Source organism: Chiloscyllium punctatum, chromosome 19 (assembly GCF_047496795.1).
Source record: "Chiloscyllium punctatum isolate Juve2018m chromosome 19, sChiPun1.3, whole genome shotgun sequence".
Lineage (NCBI taxonomy): Eukaryota > Metazoa > Chordata > Chondrichthyes > Orectolobiformes > Hemiscylliidae > Chiloscyllium > Chiloscyllium punctatum.
Window position 1 is genome coordinate 79414744 of NC_092757.1, and position 19896 is coordinate 79434639.

A 19896-nucleotide genomic window follows, 5' to 3' on the forward strand; every position below is an offset into this window, starting at 1 on the left:
GGTTAGATCTTATGGAATACAGGGAGAACTAGCCATTTGGTTATAGAACTGGCTCAAAGGTAGAAGACAGAGGGTGGTGGTGGAGGGTTGTTTTTCAGACTGGAGGTCTGTGACCAGTGGAGTGCCACAAGGATCGGTGCTGGGTCCACTACTTTTCATCATTTATATAAATGATTTGGATGTGAGCATAAGAGGTACAATTAGAAAGTTTGCAGATGACACCAAAATTGGAGGTGTAGTGGACAGCGAAGAAGGTTATCTCCGATTACAATGGGATCTTGATCAGATGATCCAATGGGCTGAGAAGTGACAGATGGAGTTTAATTTAGAGAATGTGAGATGCTACATTTTGGGAAAGCAAATCTTAGCAGGACTTATACACTTAATGGTAAGGTCCTAGAGAGTGTTGCTGAACAAAGACCTTGGAATCCAGGTTCATAGCTCCTTGAAAGTGGAATCACAGGTAGATAGGATAGTGACGAAGGCATTTGGTATGCTTTCCTTTATTGGTCAGAGCATTGAGTACAGGGGTTGCAAGGTCATGTTGCGGCTGTACAGGACATTGGTTAGGCCACTGTTGGAATATTGTGTGCAGTTCTGGTCTCCTTCCTATCAGAAAGATGTTGTAAAACTTGAAAGGGTTCAGAAAAGATTTACAAGGATGTTGCCAGGGTTGGAGGATTTGAGCTATAGGGAGAGGTCGAATAGGCTAGGGCTGTTTTCCCTGGATCGTCAGTGGCTGAGGGGTGACCTTATAGAGTTTTACAAAATCATGAGGGGCATGGATAGGATAAATAAACAAAGTCTTTTCCCTGGAGTGGGGGAGTCCAGAACTAGAGGGCATAGGTTTAGGGTGAGAGGGGAAAGATATAAAAGAGACCTAAGGGGCAACGTTTTCATGCAGAGGATGGTACATGTATGGAATGAGCTGCCAGAGGAAGTGAGTGGAGGCTAATACAATTGCAACATTTAAAAGGCATCTGGATGGGTATATGAATAGGAAGGGTTTGGAGGGATATGGGCCTGGTGCTGGCAGGTGGGACTAGATTGGGTTGGGATATCTGGTTGGCATGGACGGGTTGGACTGAAGGGTTTGTTTCCGTGCTTTACATCTCTCTGACTCTGAGATATAAGGAAACACCACCCACCTTCAAGTTCTCCTCCAAGTCACGCGCCATTAGGAGTTGGAAATATCTTGTGATTCCTTCAGTTTTGTTGGGTTGAAATCCTGGCAATCCCTTCCTAAAGGGATTGTGGGTCAATCTATAGCACATGGAGTGGAATTGTTCAAGAAGATAGCTAATGATGACCTTCTCAAGAGCAACTAGTGATAGGCAATTAATGCTGGCTCAGCCAGGGACTCCCACATCCCGTGAATGATTGAGAAAACCAAATCTACATTTCAATGTTGTCTACTGATGAAAGGTCACAGACCTGGCACTGCTTTTCTTTCTCTCTCTTTGCATAGATGATGTCTTGTCTGGATTTTGTTTTTGTACCATTTTCTGTTTTTATTTCAAAAATGTGAGCCTCGCTGTCCAACTGTCTGCAACTTAGTAATATTAATACGTGAAATAGATAAGACTGCTAAATGCACATTTGTTTCTATTGTACCTCTGGATTTCAAGCCTGTACCCCATGCACAATGATTTCCTGCATGCAAAACCTATGAAAACCCACATTGTTATTGTGAGCGTATAATTATGGAACCATGATATTTTAAATAAATATATACAAGAAATATACTAAACCCAGGCCAGGATTGGTACAAATGTATGAGAGGAATGTAGTTCACAATGAGAACCTGACTGCTGCCATTTAACAAGATCAATTTTCTCCTCAGGTAATTTCCACATTCCTGTATATTGTGCTGACCCATAATTATGTTGCTGGTGCCGTTGTTGCACTGTTTGTCGAGATAAACAGCATCTTCCTCCATACCCGACTGCTTCTGAAGCTGGCGAATGCACAGACCTCACAGCTGTACCACTACAACAAGTACATCAATGTCTTCACCTATATTATTTTCCGGCTGCTTGCTCAGTTTTACCTCACTTGGTTCATGCTGACGAATTTTAGCATCCTTCCAAACTCGGGCTACATTAACCTGAACTTGAATGCAATGAACATCATGATCTTGGTTTATTTCTACCGTCTGATCCGCACAGATTTTTTCAGGAAGCCGAAGCACTACTTACAGAATGGCAACAACAACACAAAGTTTGTGGATGATTAAAAGTCTCCTGCTTTTGAAAATTATGGTTTGAAACGGAGACAGATTTATTGAATTAATTTAAAGCTGGACTAAATACAAGAAGCAGAATACCTTACATTTTAACTGTTTAACTGCTGAATGTCCAAGATTGTATTTCTAATGTAATATATTAATGGGATAAGACTTTGGGCTGCTAAGGAAGGAAACTGACAGAGCCAGTACACATGCGTGTTAGCTTTATTAGTCAAAATGGCTAGATTGGATAGGACAAGAATTGTAACAAAAAAAAATTGTGTAATTGTAGGGATTAAAAATAGTGTACAAGTTTTTTTTAAATTTATTGTAATACAGGAAATAAAAGATAGAAGTGTATAATACTGTTAAGGAGCCTTGACCGAACTCCATCAAACACTAAGCATTATTATCCAGAGAATGGATGAGCAATATGAATGAGGAAAATTCATGTTTGATGCCCAGTCTAATCGCTGGTGTGGCAGTGTTGTGGTAATAGAGGTAGTCGCAGTGCTTCTGGGTTATGGAGCTGATAAAGAACTGAGGTTCCTGCCTTGAGTAAACTAACCTGGCAGTCTCTTCTGAAAGTTCAGATGTGAGGGTGACCAGATATCGGGAAGATTGTTGGACTTGGCTGTGGCAAATAATCTGTCAATACCATGGACTCTGTAGTTGTGGAGTTTTGGCTTACATGTGTTTAGTGAGATAGGAATTATCATGAGGATGTGCCTCTGGTACTCACCAGTTTTCCAGAATCTGGTTATTCTGTGTAACTGTGGGCAGGCCTCAGCCAGGGAAACTGCCTGGAACAGATGTGGGAAACATGCACAGCTGACCATTAAAGCCTTTTACTGTTTGCAGCATCCTTCATGACACCTTAAAGTACTTAAATAGTTGTAAACTGTACTTTCTTTTGAAAGTACCTTCAGCTTTGCAACCAATTGAGCTACCCAGAAAGTGAAATAGTGTCTCTGTCATCCACAGCAATGTCAGATACAGGGACAAGGAAACCTCTTGTCACATGCTTGCTAACAGTGCACATGCTGGATGCTGGGAAATTCATCATATGATGTGTTCATATCTAAGGATAATAATAATTGCCCAGCCTATAGGCCTAAGGTTCCTCAAACAAATGCTAGAGCTGGAGAGAAGTTCCAGAAGAGGTTTTATTTTGCCTCAGTCAGCTGAAGTACGACTGACTCCATAATGTAATCTCAGTAGAAAATCTCATTATCCAAATTCATGCATAATTTCTGGCTACTTGGATGAGGTACATAGGACATTTGACATGTTCACACTACACAATGCCAAACAAAAAGCTGATCTTTAGTTATGCTACAATAGTCATTGTTCTTGAGTCCATAGCATTATGTTTGTCTTAAGTAATTTGTGTTGAATTGAATTTGTACAATAAAACTTTCCTGTATAATTGATGCAAAATGAATTTAAATCTCTTTGCGTTTCTTTAAAAGAACTTGCAATGGAGAACGATAAGAAATGTGTGTTTTATAGTAATAGCACAGCTCATATGTGAAAAGGTTGCAATTCACTATCTACACAAAATGGAAACAGCAGTTATGTGTAGCCATCCTCCCTCACGTCTTTAAAGGCAGTTTCTACTGTCTTGCAAGGAGATTGCGGAGGTAATGTGATATGTTTAATATGTTAGCATTACCTGTTTGCATACCAGTGCCACTGCTTTGATTAAGTGCACTATAATGCTGAAATACAATTTTACTAAACTTTTTCACTGTATCTATATTTGCAAGTAAAACAGGTGAAAAGAATTTATATCTTGCTTTTATCAAATTCTCCAAGTATGTTTTAGAGGGTCTGCATTTCACCTTCCTTCTTTTACTGTTCCAAAACTTGCTCAACAGGAAATTGTATCTTGTAAGTCCAACATTCCTAAAACAATGTGGTCACAAATGAACATCAGATGGCTAAAAGCAAAGACAAATACAAGGAGAGGAGTTGGCATTAACTCTTTCCTGTGTGATTTGTAGCATTATTGGAATAACTCAGACATTGGCAACCTAGGTGTTTTGACTTGGTCAAACAGCTCTGGCTTTATTTTTAAGTCATTCCAGAGCTTTTGTGGACTATACGCAGTCCAAATTATTTCTCTAACTTGTATTAATATTAAATGCAAGACTTTATAATGTCCGTCGATAGTGTTGCCCCAACATATGCCCATGTGTGAACGCTGCATAATTAAGGGAATGGTATCACTATTTTTATATGTCATTTCTCTTGAATTTTGTAGAATTAAATTAAGCATTTCAGTCACTGTTTGCTGTTATTTTACTAAACAGTACTTTCTAGAAACGTCCAATTGCAGCACTGCAGTCCTCTCAGATGAAACTTGTCTTATATAGTTTTCTATAGCTTTGCCAAAAGATGGTAATAGTTATTAATGAATAAAATTATTTCTTTTATGGTGGTATATGACACTGATGACTTCTTATGAAGTACTGATGCAACTCAATGCATATGTTAACAGTTAGATTGACAAGGTGAATGATCAATATTTATGACACCTGAAAGCCTAGCTAGTATGACAATGTGCATTTTTGCTTGTGATTTCTTCGTTATCAGGCAACTGGTGCAAAACCTTCTGCGAATAACATAGCATTCAATACTGTAAGCTTATTCTGTTTCAAAAGGAAAGTTGTAGAGTTGGTCTAGAATATAAAAAAACCGAGTATGAATGGGGTGAGTTACTCTATGAGTGACACTATCGTTAACAGAATATTGAATATCTAAGGAGAATCCACTGTTATCAATAAATGTAGCTTGCCAGGGAGGGGTAAATATCCGCTTGCCAGGGAGGGGTAAATGTAACTACTACATCATTCTTAAACCAACTGGGATGATAGGCAGATACTGGTCTAGCAAGGAACTGCCTGAACTAGTTTGGTGAAATGTATGTTCTTTTCGTTAAAGTTATTGGTGCTGCTAATAATGTTTGTTGCCTTGTATAAAAGGAGAATAAAATGTAGAGTTTTCTATGTTTTTCAGAATCTTTGACAAATAAAATTACATTCTGTGAATTTCAATGCATTATGTTTTCATGTAATTGTTTTATGTTTTCCATGTTAAAAAAATACAATTCCTGTAGACATTGCTAATATTTTAGGTGTAGTACTTAGCATGAAATATCACATGTTAATGCCATATATATTAAGAATACATGAACCCCACAGTTTTAATAGTTTGTCTTAGAGCCACTGTCTGAAGGATTCTCATTTGCACCAGAAATACTATTATCCCATAGTCTTTTAAAAAAAGTGTTCATTGTTTTAGAATCCTAGTACTTTTATCTCAGACATTCAGCAGTAAACTATATGGCTGAATGGTGTCCATTGTATTGTTTGAATCATGCTGAGACAACAAGAGAATTTTCCCAATTCAGTTTACTCATTGGGCTAAGGGCAGGTGAGTTTTTTCCAGTAAAACACGTTTTCAGCCTAGGGGTGATTACGAACAGAATCTTACAGGGATCTAAGCAAGGTGGGCTGTATAAAGATGTGTGGCAAAACTGGCTGAACTTGTTAGACTATACTCTGGTATTGTCGGATTTTTAACTTTGTACACCCCAGAACTGGCTGGTTGCGCAACAAGGCTCATTTTGACATCAAAAGCAAATTGCATCATACATTTCACAAGCAGAGTGGTAAATTCCTCACTAAATGTTGATGAGATACCAACTGACAAGGATTCATGCTTGCTAAAACATAACTCTATCAGTTCTAACCAGCTTTGAATCTTACCAAACTCATCAAACAAACTACATTTTGGGAAGAGTCGACAAAGAAACTGGAGCAGAACTTGGCAGATTCAGCTCAATGCTTGTTGGAATGACTTCCATGTTGGAAACAAGATACCAACGTCATAGGGCACACTTCAGAGACATATCCCACACATGCCCCATGTCCATAAACATTAGTATCCCACATTTATTAGCCTCTAAACCCTCCAGCTACACCATAGACTAATTTAGAAGACATTTCTGCTCTTAAATGCTAGCACTGATAACTATCATTGTAAAGCTTTTGAAATGACACTGTCCACTTTGAGACATTTACTCAGCTCAGGGAATGGACCAGGCTGTATCCCTGGGTGTTCACCTGCTGTAACTGAGCCCATTAATTATCACCAGCTAGACACTCACAGCATCTCTGCCTTGTATTGTTTTGCTTTTTTGCGTTTCTTCCTCTCAGCCAGAGATACCAGGCTCATATTCTGCTATCTTGCCATGCAGTTTAGCACAGACAGAAAGCTGGGAAACTTGTCATAATTGTCAGCAAGTTTCAGTTTCATCAAAGGAAATAGTCTTCGCTCAGGAGTTCCCAGCAGTCAACGGCAGGTATTGATCCAGGCCATGCTCAGGGTGGTCCTCTCTCATTAACGAGGAAAAGCTGAATGGTGGACAGCACATCACCCATCTTGAGTTTTTCCATTCTTATAGGCTGTTTCTCTCATGGAATAAGAGAGAGGTAATTATCATGAGAGGTGAAAATGGATCACACAGCTATTATTATTGATGCAGGTGGGAAGATGTCCTGAGTGAGTGAGTAGGCAGCACAGAGAGCATGCAAGTTTATTGTGTTATAAAGGTGTAGAGAGGTACTGTAGCTTTAAAAGAGTTGAAGCAAGCACACAGAATGCTGGAGAATTTACAATGTAACATTTGATCCAGCAGCTAGCAGTACCTGGGTTGCTATGAGACAAAAACAAATGCAAATTTGGCCAATTAGTTTAAATTATGTCCCAAAATACTAAACTCCAATCAAGTTTTAATTTAGTATTTTGACAATATTAAAACCAATGAAACGATCCGATGCTTTGGGGTATAAAAATGAAAAAAAAAATTAACAGTTGGAGGAGAACTGCCAAGCCACTAACATATGCAGACTGCCCTCAGAATAGCTCTCTTAAATGTACCTTTATCTATCAACGACCTGTGAAACGGAATCCCTAAGAAGAAAATACGACAAAGGAAAATACAGAGGATACTTGGCAAGCTGACTGGTTTTGAAATGTGATTTCTTTTTGGTAAATCGTAATCAGAAATTTTATCAGTCCAGTATTGTAGAAGGTAAAGTAAAAGATAGATTAGAGAAAGGAGTTATAGATAGTTGTTAGCTAATTATTCTCTGTTAGACCTAAAAAAATAAAGTTAATTTTTACTTTAAATAGTGACTTTTGGGATAGTTCTTGGCCTCTCAAATGTTAACAGATTACAGCACAGGTTAAATCTTTTCTGTGTTGCTGGTTTAAATTAGCGGAGGGGTTTACCCCGTGTTGTAACAATTGATTTTGGGGCTTGGGGTGGGTGAGAGCAGGTAGGGACAATGTTGAAGGCATTCGTGAGAATGGAAGTGTATGAACCTTGTTGTGAGTTAGGTACAGTAGCAGAAATAGAGTATGAGGTGTTGGAGAGAAGGCAGTGACACGAATGCTGGCAGAGTGGAGAAAATCATTGACGTTTTTCCTACTGTTTGGGCATTCTTCCAGACGGCTGAGACTGCTTTACCCGGATGGTGACCTTGTACCAATGTGGGGCGTGATCTGTCGTCATGTCTTCCACTGCTGGTCCAGGGGGGAAGAGGAAGTCCCATGCCAGCATCACCCAGTCCAGTAACATACCCATGTCCCTACCTGCAAAATGGGATGCCAATTTTCCTGTGCCACATCCAGGGCAAATGTAGCAACCATGCAAGCCAGCTCCAAACTGACAGCGATTGTCTGGCACAAACACAAGAGAAACTGGTTAATTCCAGACTATCTTCAGGATGACGGTTTGTATCAGAAATGGCGTGGTAAAATGGGGCAGAAATTGAATGTGAGAGATGCCCTTGCAGAGGAAGTTTGATGAGATGCAGCAAGAGAACTTATTTGGCCTCAGCGACAAGCCTTCAGGAAACTCTGTGCAACATATACTTAGCCAAGAAATGGAAGATTCAATCCATTGAATGTATTCAGACATTTCTGCAGCTCGTGCAGATTGAGTTGGATTGAGTGTTTTTGTGTCGGGTTCCACTCCTATTCTGAAGGACTCCATTGCCATAGATGGAATAGCACTGTTCTGGATACCATTTTGCTTTGTGCATGATTTTAAAATGGGCTGTGCATTTAAATCTGAATTCAATATAAATTTTAAAAACTATGTATGACCTAGAACCATATATATTCTTAAAGCCCCAAACCTATAATGTCTGAACTTACTGCAACATAGACACCACCTGGTGAAAATATTCTGAATTGCACATAGATATTTTCTAATCAACCTGTTCAGAGATGTTATTACACACACTTTTATCATTTTTACTGACCTGAAAAATGAACAAAGTAGAATTACTTTGTAATGCTCTACCTTGCACCTCAATTTTTGATGCAAATTCCTTGCACTCTCTTTCCCAAAGTGAAATAAATTGATTTAGCACATCTGCATGAATGGAACAAAAGGCAGAAGTTAAAAATGCCAGTAAGGTAAAAACAATGACTGCAGATGCTGAAAACCAAATACTGGATTAGTGGTGCTGAAAGAGCACAGCAGTTCAGGCAGCATCCAACGAGCAGCGAAATCGACGTTTCGGGCAAAAGCCCTTCATCACTGCCTTTATTCCTGATGAAGGGCTTTTGCCCGAAACGTCGATTTCGCTGCTCGTTGGATGCTGCCTGAACTGCTGTGCTCTTCCAGCACCACTAATCCAGTATTAAAAATGCCAGTGTTCTATTAATGTATCAATTAGGTCATTTCTCTTTATTATGTTAGTTGTAAGTTACTAACCACTGGAGTAGCATCTTCAGGTCAGGGGACAAGTACAATCAGAGAACAATGTGAATGGACTGAAGAGAATGAGTAGAATATGTCTCCTTAAAATGGTGGAAAGATGTGAACTGAAAAAGGAAATGGGTGGAAGAGTCCCAGATTGAAAGAGTATCGGAAGAGTTCTTTCTTCCCCATGTGGAAGGCAACAATGTGACTGGGAGAAAGAATTAAATAGGTGCCTTGATGTTCTAGAGAGAGCAGTATCAGTGTAAAGGTTAAGGTGGAGATGAGTTTGAATAAGCAGATCAATGTGAACTAAAAAGGGAAGGGGAAAAGGTTCTCAGGCTGAATTAATGAACAAGGATGTGAACTTGGAGAATGAGGTGGGCTGGCAGCATGAATAAGGTGGAGGTGACAACAGAGCATCTGGTTTAACTGGAACAGAGACAAAGAAAGAGTGCCTTTTACCGTGAATTTGAAGTAAAATGCAGAAATAACCCATGTTGCTAAGGACCATGCAACAATCGGATTTGACAATTGTGTATATATCAATATTTAACATGTACACAATTGCCTGTAATTTTTATGAAAAAAGTTATGTTATTCCCCTTCTGTTTAGACCAGATCAGTAGCAGTAAATCAGCTCCTTGCTGTTTAAACTTCTCAGTCAGCTGCAACAAAGATTGTAAATTCTTTTTTAGCAAGCATCTTTATAATTGTTAAATTGAAACACAGTACTGGTCAAAATTAAGGAGCCAATTACAAGGTTTCTTGCCTGTACAGGGAAACTTTATTGTTTACTAATTTCAAGAAAAATAATAAACTGTGATATTAAACACACAAACAAAAACAGGTATAAAGTTTAAAAAGGGAGTGTCTACTTCACAAAGGAAGATTAAGGATAAACAATTTGAAAAGTCCTCAAAGTCTCTTACGTCTTAGATTTTAATTTGAGACCACTCTTGTTTAATGGATGTCTTGTTCTTTCAGCTGTAAAATTTGTAGGTGTATTTAAGTTTCAGTGAATGGGTGTTCCTCTAATTTCCTTTGTCACCTAGTACTGTTTTTTTCAAGTGGCTGAGAGAAACAGGGTAAGATGGAGAGAGAAGACTTCCATTTTTACTATTATAAATCAAATTTCTACTCTGTTCAAAAACTGTTGCCTGAAAAATGATTCCTTTGTGTATTCCCATATCTGGCTCCATTGGTTTTTTTATGCTGGATACCCTGCAGATGACTTTCATCTCAATGGTCAAAATTCCAACAATTTATAAATCAAACATCAAAAACATATCTGAGTGAGTGGTCATTTAGTTATTGAGGTCTACAGCACAGAAAAGGCCCATCAAATCTGTACCAGTCAAAAACAACCACCAAACTATTCTAATCCCATGCTCCAGCACTTGGCCAAGAGTCTCATATGCCTTGGAATTGCAAGTGTATGTCTAAATACTTCTGTATGAGAGACTCTGTCTCTACCACCATTACAGGCAATGAGTTCCAGATTCCCACTATCCTGAGTGAAATTTTATTTCCTCAATCCCCTCTAAACCTTTACTTTAAATCCATGCCCATCCCTCACTCTAGACCCAGGAGAAAAGTGCCTTCCTGCCTACCCTTACTTTGCCTCTCAATTTTATACATCTCAATCATTTTTCCCTTTATTCTTAACTTCTCCAAGGAAAACAATCCCAGTCCATCCAATTTCTCTTCAGAACTAATACCCTCCAGCCTAGGCAAAATCCTGGTCTATCTCCTCTGCACCCTGTCTAGTGCAATCACATTCCTCCTATAATGTGGAATCCAGAACTGCACTCAATACCTAACCAACTCAGACAGTTCCAGCATAACTTCTCTGCTCTTCTTCTTCATGTCTTGGCTAGTAAAGGCAAGTATCCTATTTACCTTCTTAACCACTGTATCTACCTGTTCTGCTTCCTTAAGGTGCCAATGGTCATGTACACCGAAGTCCCTCTGATTTTTGGTGCTTCCCAGGAACCTACCATTCATCCAATACTGTATTCCCTTGCCTTGTTTGTCCTACTGAAGTGCAACACCTCACAAATTACCACATCCACTGATGCCACCTGACCTGCTGAGATTATCTAGCAATTTTGTTTTTTTTTCTGTGTAGAGTCTTTCACTCACACTGATCCAGTTCCCTCAGAGCCAGCTCTCAGAGTGACAGGATGTCTGACCCTCCTATTCTTTTTATTTATTCCCCCCCCCCCCCACACACTACTGCCTGACAGCAGTAGTACTTATTTTTCTCCAGCACCCATGTCGAATGTGTGCAGGTATCGGACACAGTGAAAAGCAACAAGTGTGCAGATCTTTATTTATATTCCACCACCAGGAAGAAAGGAAACAACCGAGTGGCCAGTGACAAACAGTGCCCTTCTCAAAGGGCAGAAGGGCAATGCTGCATGATCAAACAATGAAGGGGAGGGCAGGGATCAAATCAAAATAAAATTTCCTTTTATCACTTGTCCTAATAAATCCAAATAAGTCCAAATCTAAAATTGATTAAGCAGCAAAATTGGTTAAATGCTATCATTTTGATTTGGCTGGAAGATTTACTTCTCTGGATTGTCTTTTTTCCTCACTTGCAGAATATTTTCTAAACAAGCTGTTCAGATTGTGTTGTTGGGCTGTGGTGGCACAATGGTACTCCCCTACCTTTGAGGCAAGAGGTCCAAATTCAATAACATCTCTGAACAGATTGGTTAGAAACATCTTCAGACATTTTTGGGGGGGGAGGGGTGAATCCTTCTGAGTCCACATGAAGAGTCACTGATCTCAAAATGCTTAATACTGCTTTCACTCCACAGATGCCAAGAGATCTGCTGACTTTCTCCAGCAATTTCTCTTTACGTTGTGACACATTGCTGGAGCAGGAATGACTTGAATCTAAGTTTCCTCCTCACCTATGGAGACCTTCCAATCAACCTGTGCATCAGATATTATTATAGTCCACCTTTGGAACAGAGAGGCATTCGAAGCAGGGACCACAGGCTCAGAGATAGGGCCACTTCCAATGCCTGGATTAGAGTGGTGCTGGAAAAGCACAGCAGTTCAGGCAGCATCCGAGGACCAGGAAAATTGACGTTTCGGGCAAAAGCCCTTCATCAGGAACACAGAAGGGCTTTTGCCCAAAACGTCGATTTTCCTGCTCCTTGGATACTGCCTGAATTGCTGTGCTTTTCCAGCACCACTCTAATCCAGAATCTGGTTTCCAGCATCCGCAGTCATTGTTTTTACCTACTACCACTGCACCAGGAAAACTCTTCACCTGTGGATTTTTCTTTTAATCAACCTGTTAGTACCCATCTCTGGAGTAGGTAAGACCCGGGCCTCCTGGCTCAGAGGTAGGGGCAGTTCCTCCACACCATGCACTTGCAACCTGAAGTTAGTTCCACCCACTATTAGCCAGACAGTTCCAGCATAACTTCTCTGTTCTTCTTCTTCATGTCTTGGCTAGTACAGGCAAGTATCCTATTTACCTTCTTAACCACTTTATCTACCTGTTCTGCTACCTTAAGGTACCCAATGGTCATGTACACCGAAGTCCCTCTGATTTTTGGTGCTTCCCAGGAACCTACCATTCATCCTCCTCCAAACCTGTGGGGGGCGCTGCAGCGGGAGGGTGGGTGAAGGGAAGCACGTGGCCGTTCCCGCGCGCGGCTTCGACGCCCCGCGCGTGTGAAGAAGGTTCTCGATTCGTGCCGGGGCGGGGTTTCGTCGCTTAAAAACCTGTCGGTTTAAAACTACTGAAGCGAAAACGGTTTTCGAAGCACAGCCCGCGCCCGTTGCCGCTGCGCATTTAACGTGCTCCTTTCGCCCGGGGCGGGGACCAATGGCGGCCGGCCTGTGGGCACGGCTCCTGTTCCTCGCTGTCGTCGGTTTCCGTTACATCGCCGGGACCAAGCTGAACGTCCCCAAAGTGCTGCTGCCTTACTCCGCAACCGTGAAGGTTAACTTTACCCTGGAGGCCGACGAAGGGTGTTACCTATGGTGAGCTCCCTCCTCTTCTCCCTTCCGAAAACAAAAGCCCACTTGATTCTTGAGTGGGATGGGGATCAGCGCCAGGTGGTTTCACTCCCCCAGCAGCATATGCTCAGTCGACTTCATGTGTGCCCGTTGTCGAACAACTCATAATTACTAAACCAATCAAAGAACCGTGGATGCTGGAATTCGGGACTAAGAGTCAAGAAATTGCTGGGAAAACTCAGCAGGTCTGGCAGCATCTGTGGAGAGAGAAGGCGGGGTTGACCTTTTGGGTTCAGTGGCCTTTCTTCAGAACTCCTAACTTTGCTGATGACCTTTTTGAAGCAAAGTTTTTTTTTGACGTTATTGAACAGGACGTCAAGTATTTGACATCCATTTTGATTATGCACTCCTTTTCAGGTTTGCAAAATGATCATTCGGAACCTCCATTCGTCAGGCACACGCAAGATGTTTGGGGGACTTGACGAGGTAGATGTGGGAAGGTGTTTCCCCTTGTGGCAGAATCTGGGGCCAGAGGGCATAATCTTAGAACGAGGAGTCATGCATTTAAGAAAGCAATAAAGTGCAATTTCTTCTCTCCCAGGATTATGCATGCGGACTTCTTTATCGTAGAGCGCTGTCCAGACTCCGTTGCTAAATACATCCGTTTTGTAACAGCTTTTGTTTTGATTTCTTGCCTCTTCTAAGATGCTACAAATCATCTCCTTGACCATACTTTTGATCAGCTGGCTTAATAATTCTTTGAGTCTGCATTGTATTTTGTATTATAGTCATTCCTGCAAAGTGCTATGAGTTTAATTTAGATAAGTGCAAGATGCTGCATTTTGGAAAAGCAAATCCGAGCAGGACCGACATTTAGTGGTAAGGTCCTGGGAAGTGTTGTTGAACAAAGAGATCTTGGAGTCCAGGTTCATAGTTCCTTGAAAGTGGAGTCATAGGTAGATAAGATAGTGAAGAAAGTGCTTGGTATGTTTTCCTTTATTGGTCAGAGCATTGAGTATATAAGTTGGGAGGGGGGGGGGGGGGGTCATGATGTGGCTGTACAGGACATTGGTTAGGCCACTGTTGGAATGTTGCGTGCAATTCTGGCCTTCCTATCAGAAGGATGTTGTGAAACTTGAAAGGGTTCAGAAAAGATTTACAAGGATGTTGACAGGGTTGGAGGATTTGAGCTATAGGGAGAGGCTGAATAGACTGTAGCTTTTTTCCCTGGAATGTTGAAGGTTGAGGGGTGATCTTAGAGGTTTATAAAATCATGAGCATGGATATGCTAAGTAGACAAAGTCTTTTCCCTGAGTTGAGGTAGTCAGAACTAGAAGTAAAGGTTTAGGGTAAGAGGGGTAAAATATAAAAGGGACCTAAGGGGCAACTTTTTCACAAACAGGGTGGTGTGTGTATGGAATGAGCTGCCAAAGGAAGTGGTGGAGGCTGGTACAATTATAACATTTAAAATAACAACATCTGATAGGTATGTGAATAGGAAAGGTTTAGAGGGATACGGGCCAAGTGCTGGCAAATGGGATTAGATGAGGTTGGGATATCTGGTTAGCATGGATGAGTTGGACTGAAGAGTCTGTTTTTGTGCTGTACATGTCTGACTGTTTTATTACGTTGCAGATGTTGTATAAATATAAATTGTTTTCTACTGACTTATTGCATTTCAAAATTATATACAAATGTGGACGCTTTTAGAGGTTAAGTTTCTGCATGCACAACTGAAAGAGATTATGGCCATCTTTAAAATTTAAAGAATCCGGATTATAGTCTGACCAAAATAAATGTTCTGCAGATGAAATAGGCTGTGGTAAAGTTGGATAATATTTTCTCAATACCATAACAAAAACTTACAAATGATGCAAACTTAGTTTCACATTATAGTTTTAACTCCTTTCTATCAAGAATAAAAACTAAAGTTGGTTGAAATTCACAAATTCATCAGCACCATTAAAGACAAATGATGCATTAAGTATATCTTTGTTAAAGGAACCACATTTAAAAACCTCTGTCAACCTTCCTTCATTTCTTTCGGCTGCTGACTTGTCTTCTAATTTCTCTTCAGTGTTTGCATGAAATCTCACTACCTCCAGATTTTTTTTGGACTGTGAGCTTGTATTTATGTTACAATTTTACAGTTACCATAAATAAAACACAGCACTGTATGAACTTTAAAGTTTTATTGTACATGGTGTTATGCTATAAAAATGACTTCAGCCTCTGCTAAAGCTGGAAAAGGACCAAAGTTATTGTACAGTTGTGCCCTCAAAAGAATCAAATGTTTCTGTTTGAAAAATTACAAATATACTTTTGTTGGCAATCACCAAGTCACTAACTTCTTGTCTTTTTGGGATCAATTTTCCCAAAAGAAAGCTGAATGATTTGTGTGCTTTTTGCCTGGTGAAAGATTACTTTTGTTACTAATTACCCTGGGTAGATAAAAGTTCCTTAATATCAATTCGAAGCTTGCACTAATCAATATAACATCTTGTCCATAATACATGAAACCTAGCTACTGTCTGCAGGTTTACCTGTTTTGCTCAATTTATAAGAATTGTTAAATTTAATCTTCATTACAATTTTACAGTTTCTAGGGATTTTACTAGCATGGAAAATGTTCATCCCAAAATAGCTAGGTAACTTCAGGGTAAAATCAGACTAAGGATTACATACTTTGAATGTAGCTAAAATGAAAAAGCATTAAGCAAGGACTTGAAATTAAAGGCCATCTTCAGCCTTAACTCTGGCCATTTATTTGCCAAAATAATAAGAGATAGTGTAATTTTTAATGGTTGTGCACAGGGGAAGAACTGGAGTTGTGGGGTGGTGGTCTTGTTTTTCTTTTAAACCAGTGTGCGATCCAAGTCAGCCTTCAGGAAATTTTGGTGAGGTAACTGTGTTAGCCAGCATACACTTGTGCTTGCTACATAGGAATAAAAGAAACGAATGCTGCAGCATAAAGAATGTAGTCCTCATAGCAATAACGAGCTAGTCCAAGTGTCCCATTACACAGCCTTTAATTATTACCTTGACAAAAATCCTCGAATCCAAGGATTTGTGCTTATTGGTCCATGATGCTATCAAAGCATATATGGTTCATTGTAGATGCGCAAGCATTTTGGCTTATAAAGTCTTGAACTGTGTGAAAAGGTCAGGCCACTATTGGAATATTGCATGCAGTTCTGGTCACCTTTCTATCGGAAAGGTGTTGTGAAACTTGAAAGGGTTCAGAAAAGATTTACAAGGATGTTGCCAGGGTTGGAGGATCTGAGTTACAGGGAGAGGCTGAACAGGCTGGGGCTGTTTTCCCTTGAGCGTTGGAGGCTGAGGTGTGACCTTCTAGAGGTTTACAAAATTATGAGGGGCATGGATAGGATAAATAAACAAAAAGTCTTTTCCCTGGAGTGGGGGAGTCCGGAACTAGAGGGCATAGGTTTAGGGTGAGAGGGGAAAGATATAAAAGAGACCTGAGGGGCAACTTTTTCACGCAGAGGGTGGTACATGTATGGAATGAGCTGCCAGAGGATGTCATGGAGGCTGGTACAATTGCAGAATTTAAGAGGCATTTGGATGGGTATATGAATAGGAAGGGTTTGGAGGGATATGGGCCAGGTGCTGGCAGGTGGGACTAGATTGGGTTGGGATATCTGGACGGGTTGGACCGAAGGGTCTGTTTCCATGCTGTACATCTGTGACTCTAAAGGACATCTATATGTCCATGTAGAAGCTCAGAATTTATTGTGGAACCATGTGTTTGGAAAATAGCATAATTAGACAAGTCAGTTATAGAAATTATAGGGTCTTTATGGTCCAGAAGGAGACCATTAGGCAATCTTCAGAGCAATACAGTTAGTTCAATTCCCCACTCTATCCCAATAGCCATGCAAGTTTATTTCCCTTAAGTGCTTATCCATCTTCCTTTGAAAGTCATTGATCATCTCTGCTTTCACTGTACTCTTAAGTAACAACAGGTTCTTGGTCATTACCACTTTCTGTGTAAAGTAGCCTCTCCCTAACACCCTCCCTGCAATTGACTAAATGAAGAAATATCATACAGGAAGACACTGAGCATGTTGGGAGACTCCATTGGAATTGTCAGAGACTAAGTTGAGACAGAGGAGATGGTACAAACCTCTAAACCTGACCCTTCAAGTGTTACGTGCCTCATATGCGGCTGAGTCTACAGATTTATGTATTGAACATATTAGCTATCTAAGAACTATTCAAGCAGTGCCCAGAGGCAAGTTGTTCCGAGGGGGAGCCTAAGAAGAAGGAAATTCAACATTCAACATTGACAAAGCCCATGATCCCATCATGCTTTGACTTTTTTTTTCAACATGTTCTACGATCTTCAAATATCAATGTGCATTATCCTTTAAATATTTTTTGCCCAAAATCATTTGTTCTTCCAACCTACTTTCCGTTCACTGCAATATAATGGAGTGTTGCTCTGTTGGAGGTCCATCTTTCAGACGAGATGTTAAACAAAGGCCCTTTGGACCCTGTCAAATGGACTTATAAAATCCCATGTCTCTATTTGCAGAGAAACAGTGTGTGCCCCCACCACTTTTGAAGTACATCTTACATAAACTTTTTGTGTGTTACTAATTGCGTAGAGAACACTTTTTTAATTTGTTATGTTTCAATCTCTCTGGGCGGAGCAGGTAACGGCTGTCTGTTGGTGTTTTTTTTTAAGTTGCGGTATAGTCCAGTTATTTTTTTTTAACGGCTAAAATTTAAAGTTTTTTTAAGCGCCTAGCGGACCCGGAAGCTGGTGTCGCGCTAGCTTACCTGGGAAGGTTTTTTTCTTATAAAAGCGCGCAGGCGAGGAACCCGAGGGACTACAGGGGTAGAGCCTCCCACCCACCCTCCTCCTCTAACCTAATAATACGACCCGTTGTGATAAGCAGGTAAGTGCTGCATTTTGCTTGTTTGTTTCTTTACATCTAGTTTTTAAAGTTTACCTTTTTAGAGGGATGGCAGCGAAGGCAGTGCAGTGTTCCTCTTGCAACATGTATGAGGTGAGAGAAGCCATTAGCGTCCCTCCTGATTACACTTGCAAGAAGTGCACCCATCTCCAGCTCCTCCAAGACCGTGTTAGGGAACTGGAGCTAGAGTTGGATGAACTGCGGATCATTCGGGAGGCAGAGGTGGTCATAGATCAGAGCTTTAGGGAAGTAGTTACTCCAAAAGTTATAGAGATATGGGTGACAGTGAGGGGGAGTGGGAGGAAGCAGCCAGTGCAGGGACCCCCTGCGGTCATTCCCCTCAAGAACAAGTATACCGTTTTGGATATTTGTGCGGGGGATGACTTACCAGGGGTAAGCAACGAGGTTCAGGCCTCTGGCACGGAGCCTGTCTCCGTTGCTCAGAAGGGAAGGGTGGTGAAAGGTAGAGCAATAGTTATTGGGGACTCAATAGTGAGGGGCACAGATAGGCGGTTTTGCGGGGGCGAAAGAAACTCACGATTGGTATGTTGCCTCCCAGGTGCAAGGGTACGTGATGTCTCTGATTGTGTTTTCCGGGTCCTTAAGGGGGAGGGGGAGCAGCCCCAGATCATGGTCCACGTTGGCACCAACGACATAGGTAGGAAGAGGGGTGAGGATGTTAGACAGGCTTTCAGGGAGCTAGGTTGGAAGCTCAGAGCTAGAACGAACAGAGTTGTTGTCTCTGGTTTGTTACCTGTGCCACGTGATAAGAGAGTCGAGGAATAGGGAGAGAGAAGAGTTAAATGCGTGGCTACAGGGGTGGTGCAGGAGGGAGGGATTCCGGTATTTGGATAACTGGGGTTCTTTCTGGGGAAGGTGGGACCTCTATAAACAGGATGGTCTACACCTGAACCTGAGGGGCACCAGTATCCTTGGGGGGAGGTTTGCTAGTACTCTTTGGGAGGGTTTAAACTAACTCTGCAGGGGCATGGGAACCTGGAGTGTAGCTTTAGGGTACAGGACCTTGAGTGTAGGGAGGTTAGGAACATAGCATCGATCTCGAAGGAGGGTGCCTGTAAACAGGAAGGTGGCTTGAAGTGTGTATATCTCAATGCCAGAAGTATAAGAAATAAGGTAGGTGAGCTTGCAGCATGGGTTGGTACCTGGGACTTCGATGTTGTGGCCATTACAGAGACGTGGGTAGAACAGGGACAGGAATGGCTGTTGCAGGTTCCAGGGTTTAAATGTTTTAGTAGGGTCACAGATGGGGGTAAAAGAGGGGGAGGTGTGGCATTGCTTGTCAAGGATAGTATTACAGCAGTAGAAAAGGTGATGGAGGAAGACTTGCCATCTGAGGTAGTTTGGGCGGAGGTTAGAAATAGGAAAGGTGAAGTCACCCTGTTAGGAGTTTTCTACAGGCCTCCTAATAGTCCGAGAGAAGTAGAGGAAAGTATTGCGAGGATGATTCAGGAGAAGAGTGAAAGTAGCAGGGTGGTTGTTATGGGGGACTTTAACTTCCCAGATATTGACTGGAAAAGCTATAGCTCAAGTTTATTAGATGGGTCGGTGTTTGTCCAATGTGTGAGGAGGGTTTCCTGACACAATATGAAGACAGGCCAACAAGAGGTGAGGCTATACTGGATTTGGTTCTAGATAATGAACCAGGCCAGGTGTTAGACTTGGAGGTAGGTGAGCACTTCGCGGGCAGTGACCACAACTCGGTGACTTTTACTCTAGTGATGGAGAGGGATAAGTGTGCACTGCAGGGCAACAGTTATAGCTGGGGGCAGGGAAATTATTATGCGGTGAGGCATGACTTAGGATGCGTGGATTGGAAAAATAGGCTTCTAGGGAAGAACACAAATGATATGTGGAGATTGGTCGAGGAACAGCTAATGGGTGTCCTTGATAAGTATATACCAGTCAGGCAGGGAGTAAAGGGTCTTGTGAGGGAGCCGTGG

General features: G+C 41.2%; 2 protein-coding genes across 2 annotated transcripts in view; both read left to right on the forward strand.

Moving 5' to 3' along the window:
* The window catches only part of tlcd1 (TLC domain containing 1), a 44230-nt gene extending 38940 nt beyond the window's left edge, over positions 1-5290 (forward strand). The window contains exon 4 of the mRNA XM_072589780.1: positions 1844-5290. Coding sequence (XP_072445881.1) covers positions 1844-2236 — 393 coding nt within the window. The 3' untranslated portion in view covers positions 2237-5290. The remainder of the gene's footprint in view (positions 1-1843) is intronic.
* A 7450-nt stretch (positions 5291-12740) lies between these two features.
* Positions 12741-19896, forward strand: part of LOC140491205 (nuclear pore membrane glycoprotein 210-like) — a 187561-nt gene continuing 180405 nt past the window's right edge. Inside the window, exon 1 of the mRNA XM_072589184.1 lies at positions 12741-13019. Coding sequence (XP_072445285.1) covers positions 12862-13019 — 158 coding nt within the window. The 5' untranslated portion in view covers positions 12741-12861. The remainder of the gene's footprint in view (positions 13020-19896) is intronic.